The sequence below is a fragment of the Peromyscus eremicus genome, chromosome 8b, assembly GCF_949786415.1.
Source record: "Peromyscus eremicus chromosome 8b, PerEre_H2_v1, whole genome shotgun sequence".
Classification (NCBI taxonomy): domain Eukaryota; kingdom Metazoa; phylum Chordata; class Mammalia; order Rodentia; family Cricetidae; genus Peromyscus; species Peromyscus eremicus.
The window spans coordinates 45,093,113-45,115,547 of record NC_081424.1 but is presented as its reverse complement, the minus strand read 5'-3'; the positions used below and the strand labels follow the sequence as shown (position 1 = coordinate 45,115,547).

The following is a 22,435-nucleotide window of genomic DNA, read 5'->3' as shown; positions in this document are numbered from 1 at the left end:
CAAAGTGACGCCAAACAAAGGAAACAAGGAAAAAGTAGATGACACCTGAGGAATGATACACAGGTTGTCCTCTGTGTGCAAGTATGTGCACACACATGCACTTGTACACTCAGTGCATGTCCCGTAATACGATCATGCACATACACATATACCCAACCACCCCCAAAATAGAAAAACAACAACAAAGGAATATGTGGTAAAGACATAGGAAAATATATATATATGTATATTAACTGGATAATGAACATTTCATGGTTAAATCAAAGGTGAACTAGGCCTTTTTCTATAATATTATTTAGTCAAGACTTTCAAAGTTTTGGAGCACCCTCAAATTTTTATGACCAAATAAACATCTCTAATTTGATTATGTTTCCAAGTATGGTTATATATTTTTCTTTGGCTTTAAACTTTGAGAATCTTAGACTGAGCCATTCCTTACAAAATATGCACAAAACAAAAGTAGTATAAATATTTTTATTTGTGCACGGGGGTAGTGATTGGTGTGGAACTGCCAAATACCCTGATACCGTTATTGATTACAGACTGAAAAATGTCATCTTTTAGAAGATCATTTTCTTGATATGGGATCTTAAAAATATGAGAGAGATGGCGTAAAGACAGAAAAAAATACAAGTAAAACTATAAAGGAAAAACTGACTCTCAGTTTAACATGAGAGTGTAAGCATGGTACTGAGAACATAAATTGAACCCTGCTTTATTTTAAAACAAAGCAAAAATAAAAGTTAACAGAATAATTCACACTGTAAGTCCAGAGAAAGCACCACAACCGGAATTTAACTGATTTTAAGAATTATTTCCCAAATGCATTTAGAATAGACATAGCCCAAAGATTATCATTTAGCAAAGGAATAACAAATTAACATCCACAAGATGCAATGCACTAGATCATTTTCTGGTGTTGGGTTAGCACTGCATAGAGCGACAAATAGAAACAAAATAAAAACTTCTATTTCCTACCTAGGTCACTGGCTACCTTCTTGGAAAACTTTCTGCTTTTGGTCTTCACTGAAAACAATATTTTAATATAAAATGTCAAAATCTATTCAGAGTAAACTAAAGAAATTAAGTATAAAGAAAACAAAATATTTTAAAATAAAGATACTATACCCTTTTCTATAAAATTATTCCCTTTTTGCTCATCATCTGAATTGTGTGGTGATGAAGAACCTACACACGTGAAGACAATGGAAGGAACAGGGAACACTGTCAGTCACAAGCACAGAGACAGCACAGCAAACAGTCACAGCTACAGTCCTGGGGACCCCCAGTCTGAGGGTACCCCAGCACTGACATCAGCGTGTTATATACAGTCTTTTATGGCAGACCCTACCATATAGACATTTATTTCTAATCATTTTTAATGCATAATATCTTGTTGTATTTTATATTATTTAAAAGTCAAAGAAGTCAGAAAGGAAATGTAGCATTTAGACAACTATTAAGTACATCTCAACATATGTCACAGATTAAATTATTCACCACATTCATTCCCAACTAGAGATTACATCACCCTTTAGGTCCTCACGATACTTCATATACTTCTGATACAATATTCACCATTTAGTTAGGTGGTATTTTTAAATTTATACACGGATGACCTGCCCTCACTGAAACAAATGTCTATTTTGCACCCCATTTGTGATCAATGGTATGTATTTCATGTAGCTGTCACTAGTTCATATTAGCTAAATGAATGAAGCTTTTCTGCTAGAAGAAAATATATGAAAAAGAACTGAGAGTAAATAAAACATTTTCCTTTTTATGCTTAAAAGACTCCCAGTAAAAATAATAAACCTTAGTGAATTAGCTAGAAACTCAAAACCTCGAATTTGGCTTTCTGAAAAGTCATCTTTCTTTACTATGGCCAGGGAGACATTCTCACCAAGAAAAGCCTGCCAACATGGGCAGAATCCAATTACACCTACAGAGGTTTGCAAACACTACTCTCTGAATAATCCATATCATTTTGGTTAATAGCATCCATAGATTCTCCCAAATCTCATTTAGAACTATCACAAAACCATCACTGATCTTAGTAATAGTTCCAGAGCAGAAACGAGATAGCTGTTTTTCATACAAATACAACACATTTAAAGACTATAATGGCCATAGGAACTTCATATTTTAAAATATTGTCACTTCTGGTAACAAATGGCTGCATAAATTTATGGTAAATGTATATTAATAATAGCTTTATTTTATATATTTCATATCAGAGTAATAGGTGGCTAGTATCTCCATTATATTAATATTAGAAAAATGTCTGATGTTTTCTAAACATAAACTGGCAATGTAGTTGAAAATGCTTACTACTGGTTGTTGTAATTGTTATGATCACATATAACAAGTTACAAAGTTTATTTGAATAAATCTACCAGGTTACCATAATTTAACAAACACATAAAACATCTACAACTTCTTTCTTTCTCCAGGCCACATATAAACACCAAAAGCTATCATTTATATCATGCTATGTGTGAATCTTCAGTTTAAAATAGCCTAACAGATTCCTAACATCATCGTAGCATTTTATATGTCTATATAAATATAAACAGATGCATTACAAAAAGATCACATCATTTCTAGAGTGATGGGTGAAACAGTCACAGTTCCCTGAAATAATGGTCTCTGCAGTTAGCACTTCCACTTGCTCCTAAGGTACCCAACATGCTGCACTGACGTCAGCTTCAGACAGACCACTGGCTTATTTTTAAATAAACGGAAAGGGAAACTCTCTAACATGTTTTGACACATGTTCTGAAAAGAGCTTTTGTAATAATTAGCTGAACAGCTGGCTATTTTGGTTACAAGATTTAAAAGATTCTCAGTTTTCTCCATTGTATGCATAAGTTTTGGTCAATGCATCAGTTTTGGCAGAAGGCACATGGGCACTTACACTTTTAAAATATTGATCTTTTCTTAGTACTTATGAGGGATTCATTTTAACTTTCCATTCACTTTTATACATATTTTCCTCTCCTACAAACACTAACTTTTAAAATATTAAGTATTGTTTTTAATAATTTATTATGTGCCATTTAACAATTTTATTTATTTATACCCTATCTGATTGTAAGTAATTCAGACAAGTATTTTTGTAATTTTCATGCTATTGAAAACAATTAAAAAAAAAAGCTGGGTGTGGTCACTTTTAATCCCAGCACAGAGGAAGCAGGGCCCAACCTAGTTTGTATAGCGAGTTCCAGGCTAGCCAAGCCTGTTCTCAAAGTACCAAAAGCAAATAAATTAAGAAAAAGAAAACTGTGACTTTTTTGAGTCACCTCAAATTAACTTAATCCATTTTTTAATCGTTGGCCTCTAATTTGCTAGTAACAGAACTGAATGATAATAAATCCTTCCTTTACTTCTCAATGAGGAAGTAAAAATGGATGAGGGCAATGCAATTATAAATATGAAGAGTAAGATATTCAGGCCATGACCACAAAGAATACTAGTTACGGTCATAACAGAAAAATACACCCAAGCTGCAAAAGGACAGTGACCAGAGGGGCCTGACAAGGGCATCCAGCCGCCACTTCGGGGAGCTCAGCTCTGCACACTGGCACCCCCAGCGTGCTTTAGAAGCGATCATTGCCTGTGAAGTTTGGCCTTTTTAAAGAATACTTTTTCTTGATGAGTAAGAACAGACTTGATTCCTCAGAATTCTATCATCTGAGCATAAGCAAAGCCTAATCTGGATACACTGCAGGCTTTATATTTAAGATCAAGCTCTTCTTCCTCTTCTTCTTTTTCTTCTCCACACACGTGTCTTTCCCACAGGCCTGGGCACTCGTCTGTCCCTTTCATCTTAATAAAACTCTTGTTAGCGGAAAAAAAAAATCAAGAGTTCATGTCTTATCACCAGTCTTCTTGAGGTTACCTCTGCATTTCAAACTGATAGAAATAATAAAAACAGGTGGCATCTCATCAATGTTAAAATCATACTGCGTTTGCATATGAACCAATAAGCAAAATAATTTTAAAATGTTGAACCACCTTCGAGTTTCCTCTACTTTAAGGATCTCCGGGGTGGGATTTACATTACACATTTATGTACTTTCTATATTTATATACGTATATTTACCTATTCTTTTGCATTTATCTAAAATTGTGTGTGACTATTAAGTGCTTCCTCCCCCTGCCATTTTAAAGTTTGGCCTAGTATGAAAGAGATGCTAATTTATTTGGGCTGAATGTAACTAAACATAGTAGCAGTTTAAGTGTGGTCTGTTCCATGTTCAAAACACCCACTGTGCTCAGGTCCTTAATATACTGACAACTATATTGACTGGTCTGCAGGGAAGGTGGGAAGAGCAGAAACAGACTGAATGTCCTTGGAAGGAACAATGAAGATACACTACAATTCTAACTCCAAATTTAGAAAGATGTCAGCCCTACAAGAGGGAAAGTAACTCCTTCCTGTCATCTATAGCTTTACTGATGGGTAGGGAGCAGTGTGGCTTCTGTGGCTCTGTTTTAGGAGTTTAATGGGCAAACTGAAATAGGAGGTTCACAGAACAAAATACCTCTGTGAATAGACTGTGTGTGTGTGTGTGTGTGTGTGTGTGTGTGTGTGTGTGTGTGTGCGTGTGCATACATGTGGAGGCCAAAGATCAACCCTAGGTGTCAGCCTTCAGGTGCTGTCCCCCTTGTGTTCTGAGGCAGAGGCTCTTGTTCTGGAACTTGCCACACAGGCATGGTTATGTGGCCAGCAAGCTTCGGGGATCCACTTGTCTTCCCTTCCCCAGTGCTGATATGACAAAAACACATCACTGTGCTGGGCTCTTCCGGGTGGGCTCTGAGGGACAAACTCATATCTCAAAGGCAAGCACTTTACCCATGGACCAACTCCCTTGTCCACTCTTCAATTTTGCAAAATGAAATGATCAATTTGTACAAAAATCATAAAAAAAATTGTAAAAAGAAAACACAAAAGCTTCTTTTATCAGCTCAGGGCTAATAAAGTGGAAACAGAAACAATTTTTTCCAATATAGTGGAATGGCTAGTGAAAAACAGAAACCCAGACATGGTGTTTCTTATGCCAAGAAAAATCATTCTAGGAGAAAAGTTAATGAAGATTCCTAGGTAGAAAATAATAAATTTAATTAAAATAATGAAGTTAAATTTACTAAAGACTAGCAAAACTACAATCTTATACAATAACAAACTCAAGATTTTATTTCTAAGGATACTCAAATGTACTAAAAATAATGTTGCTGTGAAATACTACTATACACATGGGCCATATAAAGACCTTGCAAATAAAAAAGAGCTGCTTGGATAAGTCCATATATACACTAGAAATGACCTCGATCAAAATGAAAAACAAATGTAAATAGGCCAAAATTTTCCTATGGGTCCATTTCTTCAGACTACAGGTATCAAGATCTTTAATAACGTTTGGGGCTGGAGGTGTCGTTTACTGGCAAAGGGCCTGCCTAGTATGTACAAGGTCCTGGGTTTGATCCCAATCATTGAGTGATAGCATTAGAATGGGTATTATTTAATAATTACCAAAAAGCTGAATTTTCAACTGAAAAACTCAACTTTTTACTGATTCTACTCCATTCTCCTAAACATTGCAGGAGTATGTAGAAGCACAGATCTGAGATAACTAGAGCATTCAATAGTAAGTGGGAAATACATTCAACACAGTCAACTGTAAGAAAGTTAACTGAGCCATCATACAAGCCTGAACAGACACAAGCTATGGGCGTTTAATCACCATGTGCCACATTTCTTGTCCCTTACTGAAACAGTTATGACTTTAAGAAAGACATCTATGTTGCTCATATATTCTTATAAGTGTTTATAAAAAGATATACCAATATGCCATCTTAGTTTTTTTTTGTTTTTTTTTTTTTTTTTAAATCATAATCATTAACGAAATAAAACCCAGATTACCGGAAGTTGGAGACTTGCAGCGATCTTCTGTGACGACAGTCCCTTCAGTAATGTCACACAGGCCCGCTGGAAGACAAATCAGGAGCAAATGAGACCACGCCCATTCATACAAGCTCACCTGCTACTCACAGGGTCTATTTCACTACTAACCACAAAAAGACAGATTAACAGATGTGGCAATAATGAGGCTCGGGATGGAAACATTCTGGTAACAAAATATCTCCAAGTAATGTGGCTGTAGTCCACTGAAGAAGAAAATTTAGAAACAGAATTTCTTAATGAAGTGATTTGCTATTCTTGAAGGATATCAGACGAGACCTAAGATCTATACAACACCAGAGATGTGGAGACACATGGTATGCTCCATTGACTTCCCCAAAGGAGAAGAAACACTTAAGCTTGACAATTTTTATACCACAAGAGTCCTCAACTCAAATTTCTAAGTGGTTTTCCTTAAGTATGTCTTGAACACATCACTTAAATATTTTTAAATAATTATGAAAATATTTTATATCTCTTAAATTTGTAGTATTTTAAATATTGCAATTACCTATCCTATACAGTATCCCCCTTAAAAACTATAATTTCACATTTTAAAACCTCTTAAAGATTTCTCTCAAGGTAGATATGAATTATATAAATTATACATGATCCATACTATAAGTTGACCAAAAGTATAATTAAAAAGTACTGCAAAGTATTTTAAGAGGAGGTAAAGGGACAGGATTAACTAAAATGAAGGATGTCTGAAAAAGCCATGTGGAAATCTACTACACCATAAGCCAATAGTAATAATGCTAATGATAATAATAAAGGATATAAACGGAGGTACCCTGCGTAGCTAGATAATGCTGCTCCCAAAGCCAGACTACTAAACAAAGATGCCAGCATCATGTGTGGGATGCCTCCCTGTGAGATGTTGGTCTGGAAGGCACCAGAGGCCCCCAAACAGTGCCGGTTACTGCTGCTCCTCTGTGATGTCTGCCAGAGCTGGAGGATAAGACCTTTCTGCTGAACACATCACATGCTTTGGCTGCACAGAAACCAAGCTAGAACCGAGCTTCCTCTCTGCTGGCTAGCAGTCATAGCACTGGAAAGTGCTTTGTAGGTTTCTGGGGAAAGTCACCAAGAATCTCACACAGCTATAAACACTATGGGCTACAGTACTGACCTGTCAGGTATGATAAGAAACACTGGCAAGACTGTTTTGGGGTGATCCTTATCAACCACTTTCTGATTAGATTGAGGCCTACCCCACAGGAGAAAATTCACGCTTCGCACTGTTAAAGTAATAAAAACCCCATGCCAGGGGAAGTGATGGGGCGTGTGTGTGAGTGTGTGTCCCTGTGTGAGTGTGTGTGTGTGTGTATGTGTGTGTGTGTGAATGTGGGTGCGCGCCTGCTTGTGCGTGTCTGTATGTGAGTGTGTGTCTGTGTGTGTGTCTGTGTGTGAGTGTGTGTGCAATCTACTGTTGTTTTGCTAACCTGATACAGTGTCAAACTGCCTTCTAGACAGTTATGTTTATACTCATAGATCAATGTTCTCTTCCTCTTTAGAGAAACTTCTTTTACAGTGGGTGACAGTTAAGGGAGAGACTCATGATTAGTCCTAACGTTGGGCATATGTGACTTGAGTGCTCAGCCCTGAACAGGACATCTGCACCAACTCCCCCGAGGCTTAGGGACACTGCAGAAGAGTGGGCAGAAGGAACACAGAGTTGGAGGCTGGAAGTGAGTGCTGTGAACTGCTGCTGTCCAACAACATTGCTGCTGCAGCCATGAGTGCATGGCGTGCATGGCGGTGGTGGTTTCTCATGCAGATTCCACAAGACTGGCCGATCAGCATTCCACCACAGGTGTGGAAGGGGAATCCTGAGCCTCTATTACTCTTTTCAGAGTTCCAGGCAGTTAATGGTTGCTGAGGGAGATGGACCACGTTCTTCATTCGTTTAGCACTGGTAAACGGAACTTGTTCAAGTATAACCTTCCCTACTCATTTTCATGCAAGGCCCATAACTAAATGTAGCAGGATAGAAACACAAGCAGGCGTGCGTGTGCACTTGCGCATACACACACACACACACACACACACACACACACACACACACACACACGAGAGGCATTTATTGGGAAGTTTGGATTAGCTGAGAAACTGGACTGCACGTTAAAGACTCAGAAGAAGCCAGGTGTCACACATGTATGTCATGGGACCAGTCAGGATCTGCTTCCTATTATTTCATGAAATAACAATCTTACAATTGCTATGTATAGTACTTACTGGTATAAGTGCTTTTTTACACATTCTTTAAAAGACTTCTCTATTCATGTCTTTATTCAGTGTATATGCAGGGGTGTGTGTGTGTGTGTGTGTGTGTGTGTGTGTGTGATAGTGCATGCCACAGGGCACATAACAAGGGTTACAGGACAACTTGTGGAGACTGGTTCACTTGTTCCACATTTAGGTTCAGAGAACTGACCCCAGACCTAAGGCATCTGCGAGCACTCCTTCTGCAATCTTGCCTGTGAACCCTATTACACTGAACACACACACACACACACACACACACACACACACACACACACACCCCTCTTCTTACAGTTTCACTGTCTATGATTTCAATTACTCACTGTTAACCTGGTCTGAAATATTAAATGGTAAATTCTAGAAATAATTCTCAAATTTTAAATTAGGCATCTCTCTGGGTAGTGTGCTGAAATCTCACTGCCCAGAGGCATCATCACTCCATCCTCATATGTATCTACCTGCCCACTCGTCACAGAGGACCAGTTCTGCTTATTGACTAAACAATCACAGTGTTGTAGTGCTTGTGATCAAGTACCTCACAAAGTCCAGATGCTGATGTGCCTACAAGAGCCATAAACTGCTCTGAGTACCATGCCTGAGGGAGGCACACAGGAGGAGTGCACAGCAGTAAGACATTTTGAAGGACAGAGACTGTACACACTTAACATTAATATAGAAATATTAATTGTTCATTTTAGTATTGTTACTGGTGATAATCTTACTGTGCCTCACTCTAATTGAACATTATCACAGAAATGTATATGGACAAGAAAACACAATACACAGAGGGTCTGAAATGGTATCCCCTAGGGTCTAGAATTCCTGTGACAGTTTTACAATGTTCCTTATGAAGCTTCAATCCATATTTCAAATAATAATTCAACTGTAATGTAATAACAGAGTTAATATTTTCAAACTTCAAATGATAATGTTTTATCTTATAAAAAAATTAGTAAGTGACCCTAGAGTCCTAATCAAACTAGACTCTATCTGTTGGAGGTAAATAAAATTCTCCATTCAAACTGACCTATTAAAAAAGGTTGAAGAGCCAGGTGGCGGTGGCACACGTCTTTAATCCCAACACTTGGGAGGCAGAGGCAGGTTGGATCTCTGTGAGTTCGAGGCCAGCCTGGTCTACAGAGCGAGATCCAGGACAGGAACCAAAAGTGCACAGAGAAATTCTGTCTCGAAAAACAAAAACAAAAAGAACCCAAACAAAAGGATGAAGAACAGTGTCATGGTACTTGTGCTACAGATCAAGTACATACTAGAGAGAGAGAGAAAGAGAGAGAGAGAAAGAGAGAGAGAGAGAGAGAGAGACAGAGACAGAGACACAGAGACAGAGAGAGTGTGAGCTAGGTGCCATAGCATACATCTGTAACCCTGGTGCTGGGAGGGAGGGGCAAACATACCCCTTGAGCTCACTAGCCTGCTCTGAATGTTAAGACAGGGTTTCAGCAGGCCAGCCTTGAGCTGGAGGAGATCCTTTTGTCTCCGCTTCCCACATCCTAGAATTGTATGCATGTCCCCCAACACTTGGCTAAGAATATTCTTTTTATACCAATACAATTAGAAAATTTTAATACCAATTATTATACAGTTAATTTTACATGAAAAATAGGTAAGTCATTTTTGCAACCAGACGCACAAATATAAGATTCCTAGAAACATTTATAAAACAATTAACCCTCCTTTCCTTCCTTCCATGAAGCAGTCTTTCTACCACAGATGTATACCCCCAGTCCCACACTATTATTTATTTTTATTTAAGAAACCTTAAATAATGATAAAGTGAGGCAAAATTACAATGTGAAATACTTTAACCTAATAAAAACTTGAAATAGTATTCATATGCTAAATATCTATGTCTTCAATATAAAATGAAGCAAATAATATTAATGATATTATAGGACTAGCTATGTAATAAAGTAGGATGCAGTAAAATTTAAGAAAAAAAATTTAATTGTATAATAAAACTTGTCTCATCCTTAGATAAGTTTGGATATTCAATTACTAGCAATTTAATGTAAACCTTCTGAAGTATAAAGGGGAAAATTTTGATTTCAAGACAAGTAAGATTTGTACAAGTTTGCAAAGTCTGAATTTTTTCTGTCATGAAAATGTTTTCACATTTTTTCATACATATTTCTTTCTTTGCTTCTTAGAGAAGTTGGGTTGGGACACATTGTTTAAATAGCTGTTATGAGATAAATCTAAATGATGAGTTTAGTCTTTTAGACATAAAGTATTTTAGTTAGAAAGTAAAATGAAAACAGAAACAATGATCTTACAGAGAACAAAACTGTCAAGACATAAATGACTTACTTAGAAAGGAAGAGCGGAGTGTTTTCACTGATTCACAATACAAGCTAGAAAGGCCGGACATGCAAGAAGTCACACCCAGCAAACCTCAGGGAAGCAATGTGGGGGAGGGGGAGAGAAAGGAGACAGGTGCTAGAATGCCGTGGCTGAAACAGAACTTCTGCTGAAGATAATACATGACAGTACGATCACACTCACAGACAAACAACGCAAAACAAACTCTGAAAAGAAAATGCCAACCATTAAGCAAAATGATAGAAAGGCCTAATAGTATCTTTATTTTCTGTTTAGTTTTCTCATGTGTTACAATCTTGGTAGCTATCATTAGCCAATAATGTACTGAGAGCAACTTGAATCTCAGAGAATTTTAAAATGTCATATGTGTGTGTATGGGGGATATGTATGTATGCATGTATGTGTGTAGGTAAGAGTACATATTTGTGGTGCTAGAGAACATGGCTCTGCTCACCCTGAATCAAAGAGAACTTTAATTCCGTGGGACTGAGGAGAACGCTTACACCAGTCCCCTAACCAGTGCTCCAGTGCTCACCAGGATTCTGCAGATGACTGAAACCAGCTCTAAACAGGGTTCCCTTCAATCGTTGGTTTAGCTGGGAGCGCCCACAGGAAAACCAAGCCCACTTCAGTTATTGCTAGAGGTCTCGTCAATATACCCCATATATTATACATATAAAGTTATTTGCTGATATCGTGAAGTGAAATACAGGCAAGAGGTACAGGATACCTAGCCAGAAATATATGTGTTCTATGTTCTAAGAGAGAGCAGCATGGAAACAGTTACTACTAGTACTAGATACTTAGCAAACATCAAAAGATGCTACAATTTTTTTTTTTTTTTTTTAATGAACTTGAGCTTGTGATGGATCAAGGCTTCCTGTGCATGTTTATGATTAGGGATGTAAACCACCTCTGTGCCTACTTTCACACAGGAATGATTACTTTCATCAAATGGTTCAAACTCAATTATTGGCTTAGAGGGACCAAACAATACAACTTTGAAATCTATTTCTATTCTACAATAACCTGGACATATATTCCTGGTGTTATGCCTTAGCTGAAGTGTGACACTGGTTCTCGTGTGACATTAAATACAGTCCTAGATTATTAAGAACAAAAGAAAATGAAAAGGCAACACAAAACCAAAACAAGACTCATTTCTAGCTAGTCTTTGGTTGTTTACATTTACAGTTTAAATCAGACAAGCCGTTTGCTTAAGTGAAGCATGTACAGACACATGGGACACATGCATGTGAGCATTTGCAGCCTTTAAAGCTCAGGAAGATTTCTTTCTTTTTACCTCCTGAAGGTTGTCGTGATTTCCGAGGCGACCGGGGTTCTCGCCGGTAAGGATCGTTTGAGCCGTACAGTTCAATGGTGCCGAGGTTGAGCAGTACTGCCTTCTGGAGGTAGTCAACCATTGCGATGCCATTACAGTTGCCAAAAACCACCCTGGCCAGGGAAGCATAAGTATCTCAGTGCAAACAAGTTATTAAAAGAATGTAAACTATAAAGCTGAAGAAAATAGGTCGGTTGGCCTTTCAGAAAACTCTTTTCCTATTTATTTTGTTTACTATTAGTGTGTGAAGTGTGTGTGTGTGAGTGTGTGTGTGTGTGTGTGTGTGTGTGTGTGCGCGCGCGCGCGCGCACACGCCGGTGCTCACATGTGGAGTTTGAAGATCTGGGGATTCACTTCAGTTGCCTGAAACTAAAGACAAGTGTAGTCAGGGGTATACAGAGTACACAGTCCTTCCCAAGGAACTATTCATATCTCTATAGATATTATCTATATCATTAAAACAAGCATTAGCACTATTATAAGAATATTTAACACAGAAGCTGAAGCTTGATCAGAAATTCTCCCCCTCTCCCACACACATACAAATACTAAGCGATGTTACATCTATTTTTCTGATCCTAGGAAAATGGAATTATAGGTTGGAGTAAGTTCTGGTAATTCCTCTGTCAAGAATAAAAAGGAAGTATAAGTCTTGGGAGTCTTGGGAGACTCCCTTTGAGGTGTTCAAAATCCTTTCTTTATTACAGTTTACGAACCACAACCTGATCTCTTGTGTATAAAGGATTCTTACTCTAAGAACTCTTAAGGCATACTGGCAGCTGATACTGAGTTAGCAGGAACAAAAGGACAGGTGACTCCCTACAGTTGCTACTGAAAACAAGACATGGCTGTGTATAAACACTTCTGTAATACAAAGTACAGCGTTGTACATAAATGTTTCTCTAATAGACAGTACAAGGGCTGTGTATAAATACCTCTGTAACAGAAAGTACAGGGGCTGTGCATATATACCTCTGTAACAGAAAGTACAGGGACTGTGCGTAAACACTTCTGTAACAGACAGTACATAAGCAGTTTCTTACTGTGATGCTGAGGTTCTAAAAATAAACAAACTATAACAAATGCTTTATATAGACCAAAGGAATATACAGCTCTGTATAGAAGAATACTTTGTGAAAACTACTGCTATACTCTTAGAAAGTTTTACAAGTTGACTTTGGAAGCAGAAAAAAAAGACATAGTTACAGTTCAGAAATACAGAATCTGTTTATAAAATTTTATGTTAGAGTTTCTTTTCTTTTCTTTTCTTTCTTTTTTTTTTTTTTTTTTTTTTGGTTTTTCGAGACAGGGTTTCTCTGTGTAGCTTTGCGCCTTTCCTGGAACTCACTTGGTAGCCCAGGCTGGCCTCGAACTCACAGAGATCCGCCTGCCTCTGACTCCCAAGTGCTGGGATTAAAGGCATGCGCCACCACTGCCCAGCCTGCCAGAGTTTGTTAAGAGAAATATGAGAATATTTTTTCTGGAGGAACACACAGAGAGTATATACTGACTTTATCTCCAGTGAGCATTGGCCACTACTTTATATCAGTAATCACAGTATAAACAAACCTCCAAGAATTATTTAAAACAAAACCATGTCCCAAATAAAGCAAAAAAAAAAAAAATTGAAATTATAGTTACACAGCACCATTTTAGATGATGCTACAATAAGGACCAAGTTATTTATACTTTTATATTTAAATGCAAAATTATATAAGATACACTACAAAGACACTGGGAAATAAGACAACAAATAAAACCACACAGGAAGAACCCTCATACTTACAGTCCATAGGAAGAGTTGAGTGCCAGGCTGGTGATCTGTTGTGGAGGTTCTCCACCCACCCACACCAACTGAATAACTAGCTCTGTCTGATAACCTGGAGACTGTTTAAGTGGTGAGCTTCTGACTCTGAAAAAAGAAAAGGGAAGACACGTTAGCTTTTTAGCACATTTCCAATTAGCTGATGGCCCTTCGCACATGAAATCATACATAGTTATGTGGGAATAATTTCATACAGGAAACCACACTAGATCCCTAAAAGGTGAAAGTCGGAACGTTGTGCTGTAGAAGTATTTAGCCTAGCTGTAGAGACCATGCCAGAGTGCCGATGGTAGGGAAATACCGACAAATTGTGGACATAAAGTGGAGATGGGTATGGAGAAGGGAGAAAGGAGAAGAGGTGAGGAAGAAAAGAGGAAAGGAAGAACAAGAACAGGGAAGGGGGCTAAAGAACTAACAAAAGCAGCACCAAGAAGCCAGAGAGAAAAAAAATAAATGAATGAAAAAATAAAGCTTAAAACCACAAAAAAAAAACCACTACAGAAGTCAAAAATAAGTACTAACAACTGGTTTTTGGTGGGTAACTTTTTACCACATAAAACAAAACAAAGCACTTCTCTGCATTTTGAGGTTCATTTGTGGATACATGCCGGACTCAGTAGACTAGGTGGACCAATTAGGAAGTTGTTTTGATTGTTCTGACATGAAATAATATTTTAAAAATAGATTTAGAATATATTATGAGGTAAGACTTGATATGGGTTATAAGTTTTGGGAAGGTATAAATCAAAATCATCTTACACTTATTTACTAATTTTACTGTGTGTGCACAATGCACACACATACATGCACACACATACATGCAAAGAGGGCAATTTGCAGGAGTCAGTTCTTCCCCTCCATCAGACAGGTGCTAGGCATTGAACCCAGGTCATCACTCAGGAAGGTAAGCACCTTTACCTGCTGGGCCACCTCACCAGCTGAGGAAGGCAGAAATCTTGGACTGATTTTAATACTCTGTAACAAAGGAGGTATTCAAGATTCACTGGTTAGGTGAATAAACCAGAGGTTGAATAGAGTCACGCGAAGAGAGGAGACATCACCGCGCCTCTAAGGTCAAAGTCACTAAATGAACCCGTTAGGCACGTCAGTAACGAGGAGCTAGTTTCAGAGGAATAGCTGGGACAGTTGAGGGGATGGCAGGGATCTATATATTTAGAACTACTTGACAGACAGGTGGTAAATATGCAAACCTCACAAATAATGGACATGTTTGCGCTAAACTTGTATTGGTTAAGTCCATGATATTAGAAAAGTGGGGGAGTGAGGAGTTTATAGAAATATGAGACTTTCTGAGGAATACTTGACAGTAACACCTGCCTTGTCTGTATCAGCAAACTTGATGTGAAATAAATATATTTAAACAATAAGAGCAGTTTTTTTTTTTTATTAGTTTTTGTTTTTTTTCAAGACAGAGTTTCTCTGTAGCTTTGGTCCCTGTCCTGGATCTCACTCTGTAGACCAGGCTGACCTCGAACTCACAGAGATCTGCCTGGCTCTGCCTCCCAAGTGCTGGGATTAAAAGCATGCACCACCACTGCCCGGCAATAAGAGCAATTTACTTGCATGGGTAACTACATTTTAAGCTTAGGATGACTTAGATTGCACAAACTCTTGCAAAGTCCAGTCTTCCAACAATTCTTTGGCTTCTGCCTTGAAATGACAGAGTATAAAGGACAGAAAGAAGACTACTCACTGTTGAACAGCCTGAAACTACACTAAGAGACAAGAACACCTTGGAACAGTTTTGTTGGTACTTGTGTAGTGACAAGGACTAAGACACTTGTTAGCAATGTGCTGACTAAGAAAGAGGTGAGAGTTGGTTGCCAAGACTACTGGGAGAATGAGTCACTGCACACACGTGTAATAGGAACTGAACTGGAGTCACCTCTGCTTACACATTTGTAGGCCCTCAGAGCTGTACACTACTGAGGGAGAGTTTCTGATACTTTTGAGGAAACTGACCAGCAATCCCTTCTACTTGTTGATCTTAAGGAACTAAAATGACAATTGAGGCATCTGACCTCTTGCCCAGAGGCAGCCTTGACACGGACAGGCTGAGAGTCGAAATGCAGCTGGCTATTCTTGTCTGAATTGGGCAAGAGGACAAGCCTCAAGGAAGCACTCCTTGTGCCTGGCATAAAGAATGTGCATACTGGATTAGGTTCCAAAGAACAGGAGCAGGTCTTACAGTACTAATTTTATAAGTACACAAAGGCTACACGTAAGACTTGTGATGAGATACACAGAACTCCTTGCATGGGACTGAGAGGTGAATCAGCAGTTAGGAGCACTTGACGCTCTTGCAAAGGACCACTGTTCAGTCCACAGGACCTATGCCAGGCAGGTGGCACTGTCCATAATTCCAGCTCCAGGTGATCGAATGTCATTTTTTAGACTTTACAGGCATCCACACTCATGTGTACACAGAAACACACAGACACCAACCCACACAATAAATCAAACACAAAATAAATCTTTTCAAAACTTCACTTTGCTAAGAAGTGAAAAAAGTAATTAAGAAAATAACAAACCAAAAAATTCCTCTAAATACTAATCTGATACAAAATCTCTAATTCATATTTTTTTTTTAAAAAGTCCCTGAAACCTGGACTAGCTGGGGGAATATTTAGGTAGTAGAATTCTTGCCTTTGTGGAAAAGTCAGGTCCATTCCCAGAATAAAAAACAAATGAAGCCTGGTCAAGAAATAACAGAACAGGATGAATCAACAAGTCTCAACAAGCTGGCTCAGCAAGTTACGGCACTTGTGGAAAAGCCCAGACACCTAACCCTGATGCCCATGACCCACATGTGGAAGGAGAGGATGACTCCCACGATCATTGTGACCACTGTGCTTGCTGCGGCACGTTCATGTGCCCACATGTGCATGGTTGTGCACATGTGCACACCCTCCCCCACACACAAATAAGTAAATGTAATAAAAGAAGAAATGACAAAGTTAGATTTTAAAAATAGAAAGTGGGAAGGGAGCAGAGATAGGAAGATAAGTCGCGGTACTCAGCTGGCTGCTTCTTTTTCTCTTTTTCCCATTTCCATGGGATGAAGACACTTAAGTAAGTTAAGCCTCTCTGGAAATGCCTCCACTCTTAGAGGTCAGTCTCAGTGACTTTCAATCCAGTCATGCTCCAATAAAAGATTAATTGTGACAAATCTATTTGTTATTGTAACATCCAGATATAACCACTTAAAATATAACAGCAGTTTTCAACCTGTAGGTTGCAACTCCAATGGAGGTTGAACCACCCTTTCGGGGCCACATATCAGATGTTTATTTACATTATGATTCGTAACAGTAGCAAAATTACAGTTATGAAGTAGCAATAAAATAATTGTATGGTTGGGTCACCACAACATGAGGAGCTGTATTAAAGGGTCACAGCATTAGGAAGGTTGAGAACTACTGAAATATAACATTCACTCTAGTCCTCAAAGACCCATGACTATATGACAACACAGAGTGAATTTAGTTTATCTGTAACTGATGCACCTCACTGCCACAAATTTTAATAGTTCTAACACTGTTCTAAAGCTCAAAGTCTAAAGTCTCTTCTGATACTTGAGACTTCTAGGCTGGTGAATCCCTATAAACAAAGAAAATAAAAAGAGGCATACTTCCAAAGTACAATGACACTGTAAACATTCCCATTCCAAAAGCAAGAAACAGGAGGCAACAAGAAAAGATCAAAGCAAGACGAAATCCTTGACGAACTGTCAAAGCCTGAAGATTCATGTCTGGTATCTAGGGCTTGTGCTAGCATCATCTGGACTCCGGCATGTTCAGGAACCCACTCCTTCAGTTCTGCCAACTGTGAAACATGTAGCTTCTTCCTTGGTCCAGTTCTGCTCTAGGCCTGTATCCTTTCCTGGTGTATTATCACACAGCCCTGGCATCTCTAATACATTGGTATCTCTACTGCAGCTTAAGATTCACCTTGGACAGCTTGTCAGTTACTTACAGGGAATCCTACCCTCTCACATAACTGCCTGGCTTTAGTGGTTTCATGGAGCCTTGGTGCAATCTTCCGTGATCCTTTAACTTTTGGATTTTGCATGCCTGCAACATCAACACCAAATGAATGATGTTGCTATTTTGAGATATAGTCTTCCCTTTTTTATCAGAATGCCTTCTAGGTATGAAACCTAGGGAAATACTTCCCTCAGTGGTTTTTGAACAGGAAGCCCCTTCAGTGGCATTTTCAGTTCAGGTTCCTCCTTTCAAATGAATTTTCACTTTTATAAGTTGGAGTCTTTCATGGGAGTGGAAGTCTTACCCACAGGGAACCTTCCCAATTGTGTCATCAGAGAACACTAGATTCTGTCTAGTTGAAGTACTTCTTCAACAATTCCAGCTACTTTCTCTTACTCCTTTCCCACCAAACTGCATATTACCCTTATCTTTTTGCTCCAACTTAGAATAGAGTAAGAACAGTGGTCATTCCACAATCATGACATCATGCTTTTTTATTAGTCTGTTTTAATTACTTATGTCAAACAATGTAGGCTTTTATTTTAAATTCAGCCTCCCTTAAATTTTCAGCACACAGAATGGAGATAGATTCTGTGCTGGACTATAACATGAATGGTCTCTGGCCCAGCTCCTGGTATAGTCTTAACTTTCCTTGATTATGAAGTCTTTCCTGTCTGAATTTCTGTCTGAGTGCTTGTATTCCAAACTCTTATGAGAACAGCCCCTAGCTCTGCTTAGAGTTTTCTAGGGCTTCTCTAGCCCATGGCTCCAAATCCTTCACCTTCCTCTAACACACTAGTTCAAAGGGCCCAACAGCCACACAGTCAGCCTTCCTACAGCAGGACTCCACTTCCTGGCGGTGACTCTCTGCTCTTTTCCTTACTGTTGTGACAAAGGCTGCTGGAAGAATGAAGGGTTTGCTTAGGTTCACTGCTCTAGGGGTCATATTCCACTATGGCAGCAGGGTGACATGGCTGTGGGAGCTATGGAGCTGGTCACACTGGGTTGAAAGGAAGTAAAGGCAGGTGAGTAGTGGTGCTCCATGGTTTCCTGCTCCTCCCCTTTCTGTTGACCTGGCAACCTTAGTCCATAAGATGGCACCACTGAATCCATGCTGAGTCTTCCCCCACAGTTAAACCTCTCTGGAAATGCCCCCACAGACATGCTCAGAGGCCTATCTCCTGGGTGATTCCAAACCCAGTCAACTTAAGAGTGAAGAAGAGCCATCTCACTGCACAGCAATTACAGATCTGCTCAAAAGTCTAAAAGACATACATAGAGTTAAATTTTGCCATTCACCAAGCAACTATGCTGTATGATTTCAGTTAATCCAGTTTAGGACAAGAGTAGTTTTCAAAGACTCACAGCAGCTATGGCTGCCTGCACAAGACAGACCAAAGGTCAAGGTAGTCAACGTTCCAGCACGTATTCCTAGCTGAGGAGCTACTGACAGCTGATAGGTCTTGGAAGGAGAGTCAGTTTTCTTTAAAGGTGTTTCCCCCTGTAAGTTGACCATGGTCCAGTGTGCCCATCCACTGGATGAGCATAGGGGCAGCAGACACTGGACTCAGTGGGTCATTTAAAAAAAGAAGAAAAAAAGAAGAGGACATAAAGTTGCAGGGGGATCTGGAAGGTTAAGAGGAGGAGTAGGAAATGAATATAATCAGCACACATTGAATGCATGTATGAGATTCTCAAAGAATGAAAATACATATTTAAAAAATAATCATAGAATAATATAGCATTTAATGGAAAAGCATAAGGGTTTTAGTTGCTATTTTCTTTTTCTTAAAAATACTTTTTGTAGCCAGGCGGTGGTGGCGCACGCCTTTAATCCCAGCACTCGGGAGGCAGAGCCAGGCAGATCTCTGTGAGTTCGAGGCCAGCCTGGGCTACCAAGTGAGTTCCAGGAAAGGCGCAAAGCTACACAGAGAAACCCTGTCTCGAAAAACCAAAAAAAAAAAAAAAAAAAACTTTTTGTAGTTATTATCACTGATTGGCAACTATTATGTAGCAATTATTAGTTACCCGCTGGACAGGTCTAGAAATCGTATTTTGTTCTGTTGTTATATTCTTCAAGAAAAGAAGCTGGGCTCCCTGAATTCCATGTGGAGATAAGAAGAGGGCATGAACTACATTATCTTGACAGAAATCAAGATTGGTCACATGAGATAGAGGGGGCAGTGTGAGAAACCCCTTGAAAGCAAGCTCCTCCAAAAATGGAGAGAACACCACAGTATACCCTAGAAGTCTAAAATGGCATTCAAAATTGAAGAAGAGCATCATTATCAAATCACAGTTACATTAATTCTTCTAGGATTAAGAAACAATGTATTTAAGTTACTGTATAAGTCCAGATAGGGAAGTATATCCACATACAAATGTTAACAGCTAATGCCAATAACAAAGAATATTAAATAGTAACAAGTTGGCTTGTGAGACTTCCTAGATATTAAGAATCCCTTGAAATCTGAACTGAAAAGAAATTGCTATACTAAGCAAGTGAAATTCTACTAAATACTTGCAGATTAGAAGTCAATACATCTCACCAGAGATACAAATGTCAGACAATAATGATGGCTATCCATAACCTCAAGCCTGTGGACAGTACTGAAAACTCAGTTCCAGAAACAGTGTATGTTAAATGGATTTAGACTTCCAGGCTCTGGCTGGAGGTTTTCATTGTTTTTGGTAATTAACTTACTTATTCTCCTTGTCCTTTCTGTCAGTACAAACAGTGGAAAAACACTTACCTAAGCAAAATCAGAGGACAAAGACTCACTTATTGGACCTGCTTTTCATTTTTATCTGGGGAGCCAAGGCAAGAGGTCTTGTAACTCTGGTTTGAGAGCACGGTGTTTCTTGTCCTAACTATTTCCTAGCCTCTTGGCTTGGGAAAGCCACACATTGACAGGGATTATTCCTCAGGAGGAAACTGATCTCATGTTTCAGACTGTTGGATATTAAGCTTATGAACATTTAGAGGCATAAGTAATGCTAAAGTCCAAATTAAAGTATTCTAATTTTGTTGAAGATGACAAAATTATCTCACATTTTTATGTGATAACATTGTGCTAAATATGCTAAAACATTACTTAATATAATTGATAAAACTGAGGAAATATAGAACTATTTTACTAATACCCATAATAGATAATTATATTATCCATCTATAAAATTAACAAAAACTAAACAAATGAAACCAAAATGAAAACACTGCAGTAACATTTTAAAATTTAGTGTTAAAGTAGTACTGTGTCCTTAAAAAATAGCAAAAATATAAATCTGTATTCTAAGTTTTGTTTTAGATAATATATGCTAGAATTGTAGCTAAAAGGAGATGTTTCTAAGTGTGAGATGAAGAGAAGGTGGGAGGAAGCAAGAGAGAGAGGGGGAGGCGTAGAAGAGGAAAGGTAACATGGGAAGGAAGGGAAGAAGCCAGCTTGAGGCCTTTGAGACTCCTGCATTTTGAAGGAAGCAATTCTTCGCCATGTCCACTATAGATGTGAGCCTCATCTCAGGCCCCATCTACCAAGTCTACCAACTCAACCTCAACAGCAGCCCCAGCCCCTGCTGGGAAACTAACACTGTCTCCAGACACTGGGGCATATCTTGAAACAGACGAGATCATCCCTGCTGGAGAATCACTCGTTTAAATCCATGCTCTCAAGATTTTGAGAACATAGGAAAAATTTCTGTAAAACATGTACTTGAAACAGAATTGTAGGAGCTGGAGAGATGGCTCAGGCATTAAGAACACTGGCTGTTCTTCCAGAGGACCTGGGTTTAATTCCCAGCATCCACATGGCAGCTCACAACTGTCTGTAACTCCAGTTCCAGGGAATCTGACACCCTCACACAGACACACATGCAGGCAAAACATCAACACCCATAAAATAAAATAAAATAAATGAATCTTAAAAAACCTGATTGTGATTTTTTTCTTTTTTTATTTTAAAGTCTGTTTGCCTTATTTGAGGAGTGGCTTTTTTATTATATCAACATTCTAACCACCGCACATGTACTAGAGAAGCAATTTCAGCTGCTCTACCATAAAATCAACACAAAACCTAGTTCTCTACTGAGCACACATGCTGTCCTGTCACCCTCTCCACTTTGAACCCATCCACTTCTGTCCCCATCATGATTTTTGTTGCTTTCTATGTAACACATTGAGTCACACAGTCTTTATGTAATCCAACGATTTTAATTCTTTACTCATCACTTTATTTCTCTATAACTTCTGAAGAATTTAATCACTCAAAAACAGAAACTGAACAGAAAAATGAAAATAAAAGTGCATCCAATTTATCACTGCATCAACTAGTCTGCTCTTAAAATGATACAAAGTAAAGTCTTTTACGTAAAGATAAAGTGATGTTAAGATTCAGGAAAATATAAAATAAAATATGAGAACACTAAATCCAAAGTGAAAATGAAAAGAAGCAGACTTTTCAGAGTTCAGAGAAGAGAATGAACATAAACCACATTAAATCTAAGTCCAGGATGAAATCATGGCTAGATGTGAAGGTGTAGTGATACATACAGGGTGACCCATAGCCATCCTACCTCATTATTTTAAACCTTGGTAACATTAGGTATAACACTATAGAATTACCGTTCTTCTTATACCATAAATACAAGCTCAGTTAACCATAACCAAACACAAGAATACCCATTCTTACAGGAAAATG

The 22,435-nt window shown here is 38.5% G+C and overlaps 1 protein-coding gene across 3 annotated transcripts in view; it reads right to left on the bottom strand.

Annotated features, from left to right (window-relative positions):
- The window catches only part of Stxbp5 (syntaxin binding protein 5), a 135,606-nt gene that overhangs the window by 23,526 nt on the left and 89,645 nt on the right, over positions 1 to 22,435 (bottom strand). Inside the window, exons 17-21 of one of the 3 annotated variants that reach the window (XM_059272756.1) lie at positions 13,696 to 13,821; positions 11,871 to 12,022; positions 5,927 to 5,992; positions 1,129 to 1,188; positions 979 to 1,026 (exon numbers count right to left, since the gene is read on the bottom strand). In XM_059272756.1, the coding sequence (XP_059128739.1) occupies positions 979 to 1,026; positions 1,129 to 1,188; positions 5,927 to 5,992; positions 11,871 to 12,022; positions 13,696 to 13,821 (452 nt within the window). The remainder of the gene's footprint in view (positions 1 to 978; positions 1,027 to 1,128; positions 1,189 to 5,926; positions 5,993 to 11,870; positions 12,023 to 13,695; positions 13,822 to 22,435) is intronic. The other 2 variants (XM_059272757.1, XM_059272759.1) reach the window with 2 other exon arrangements.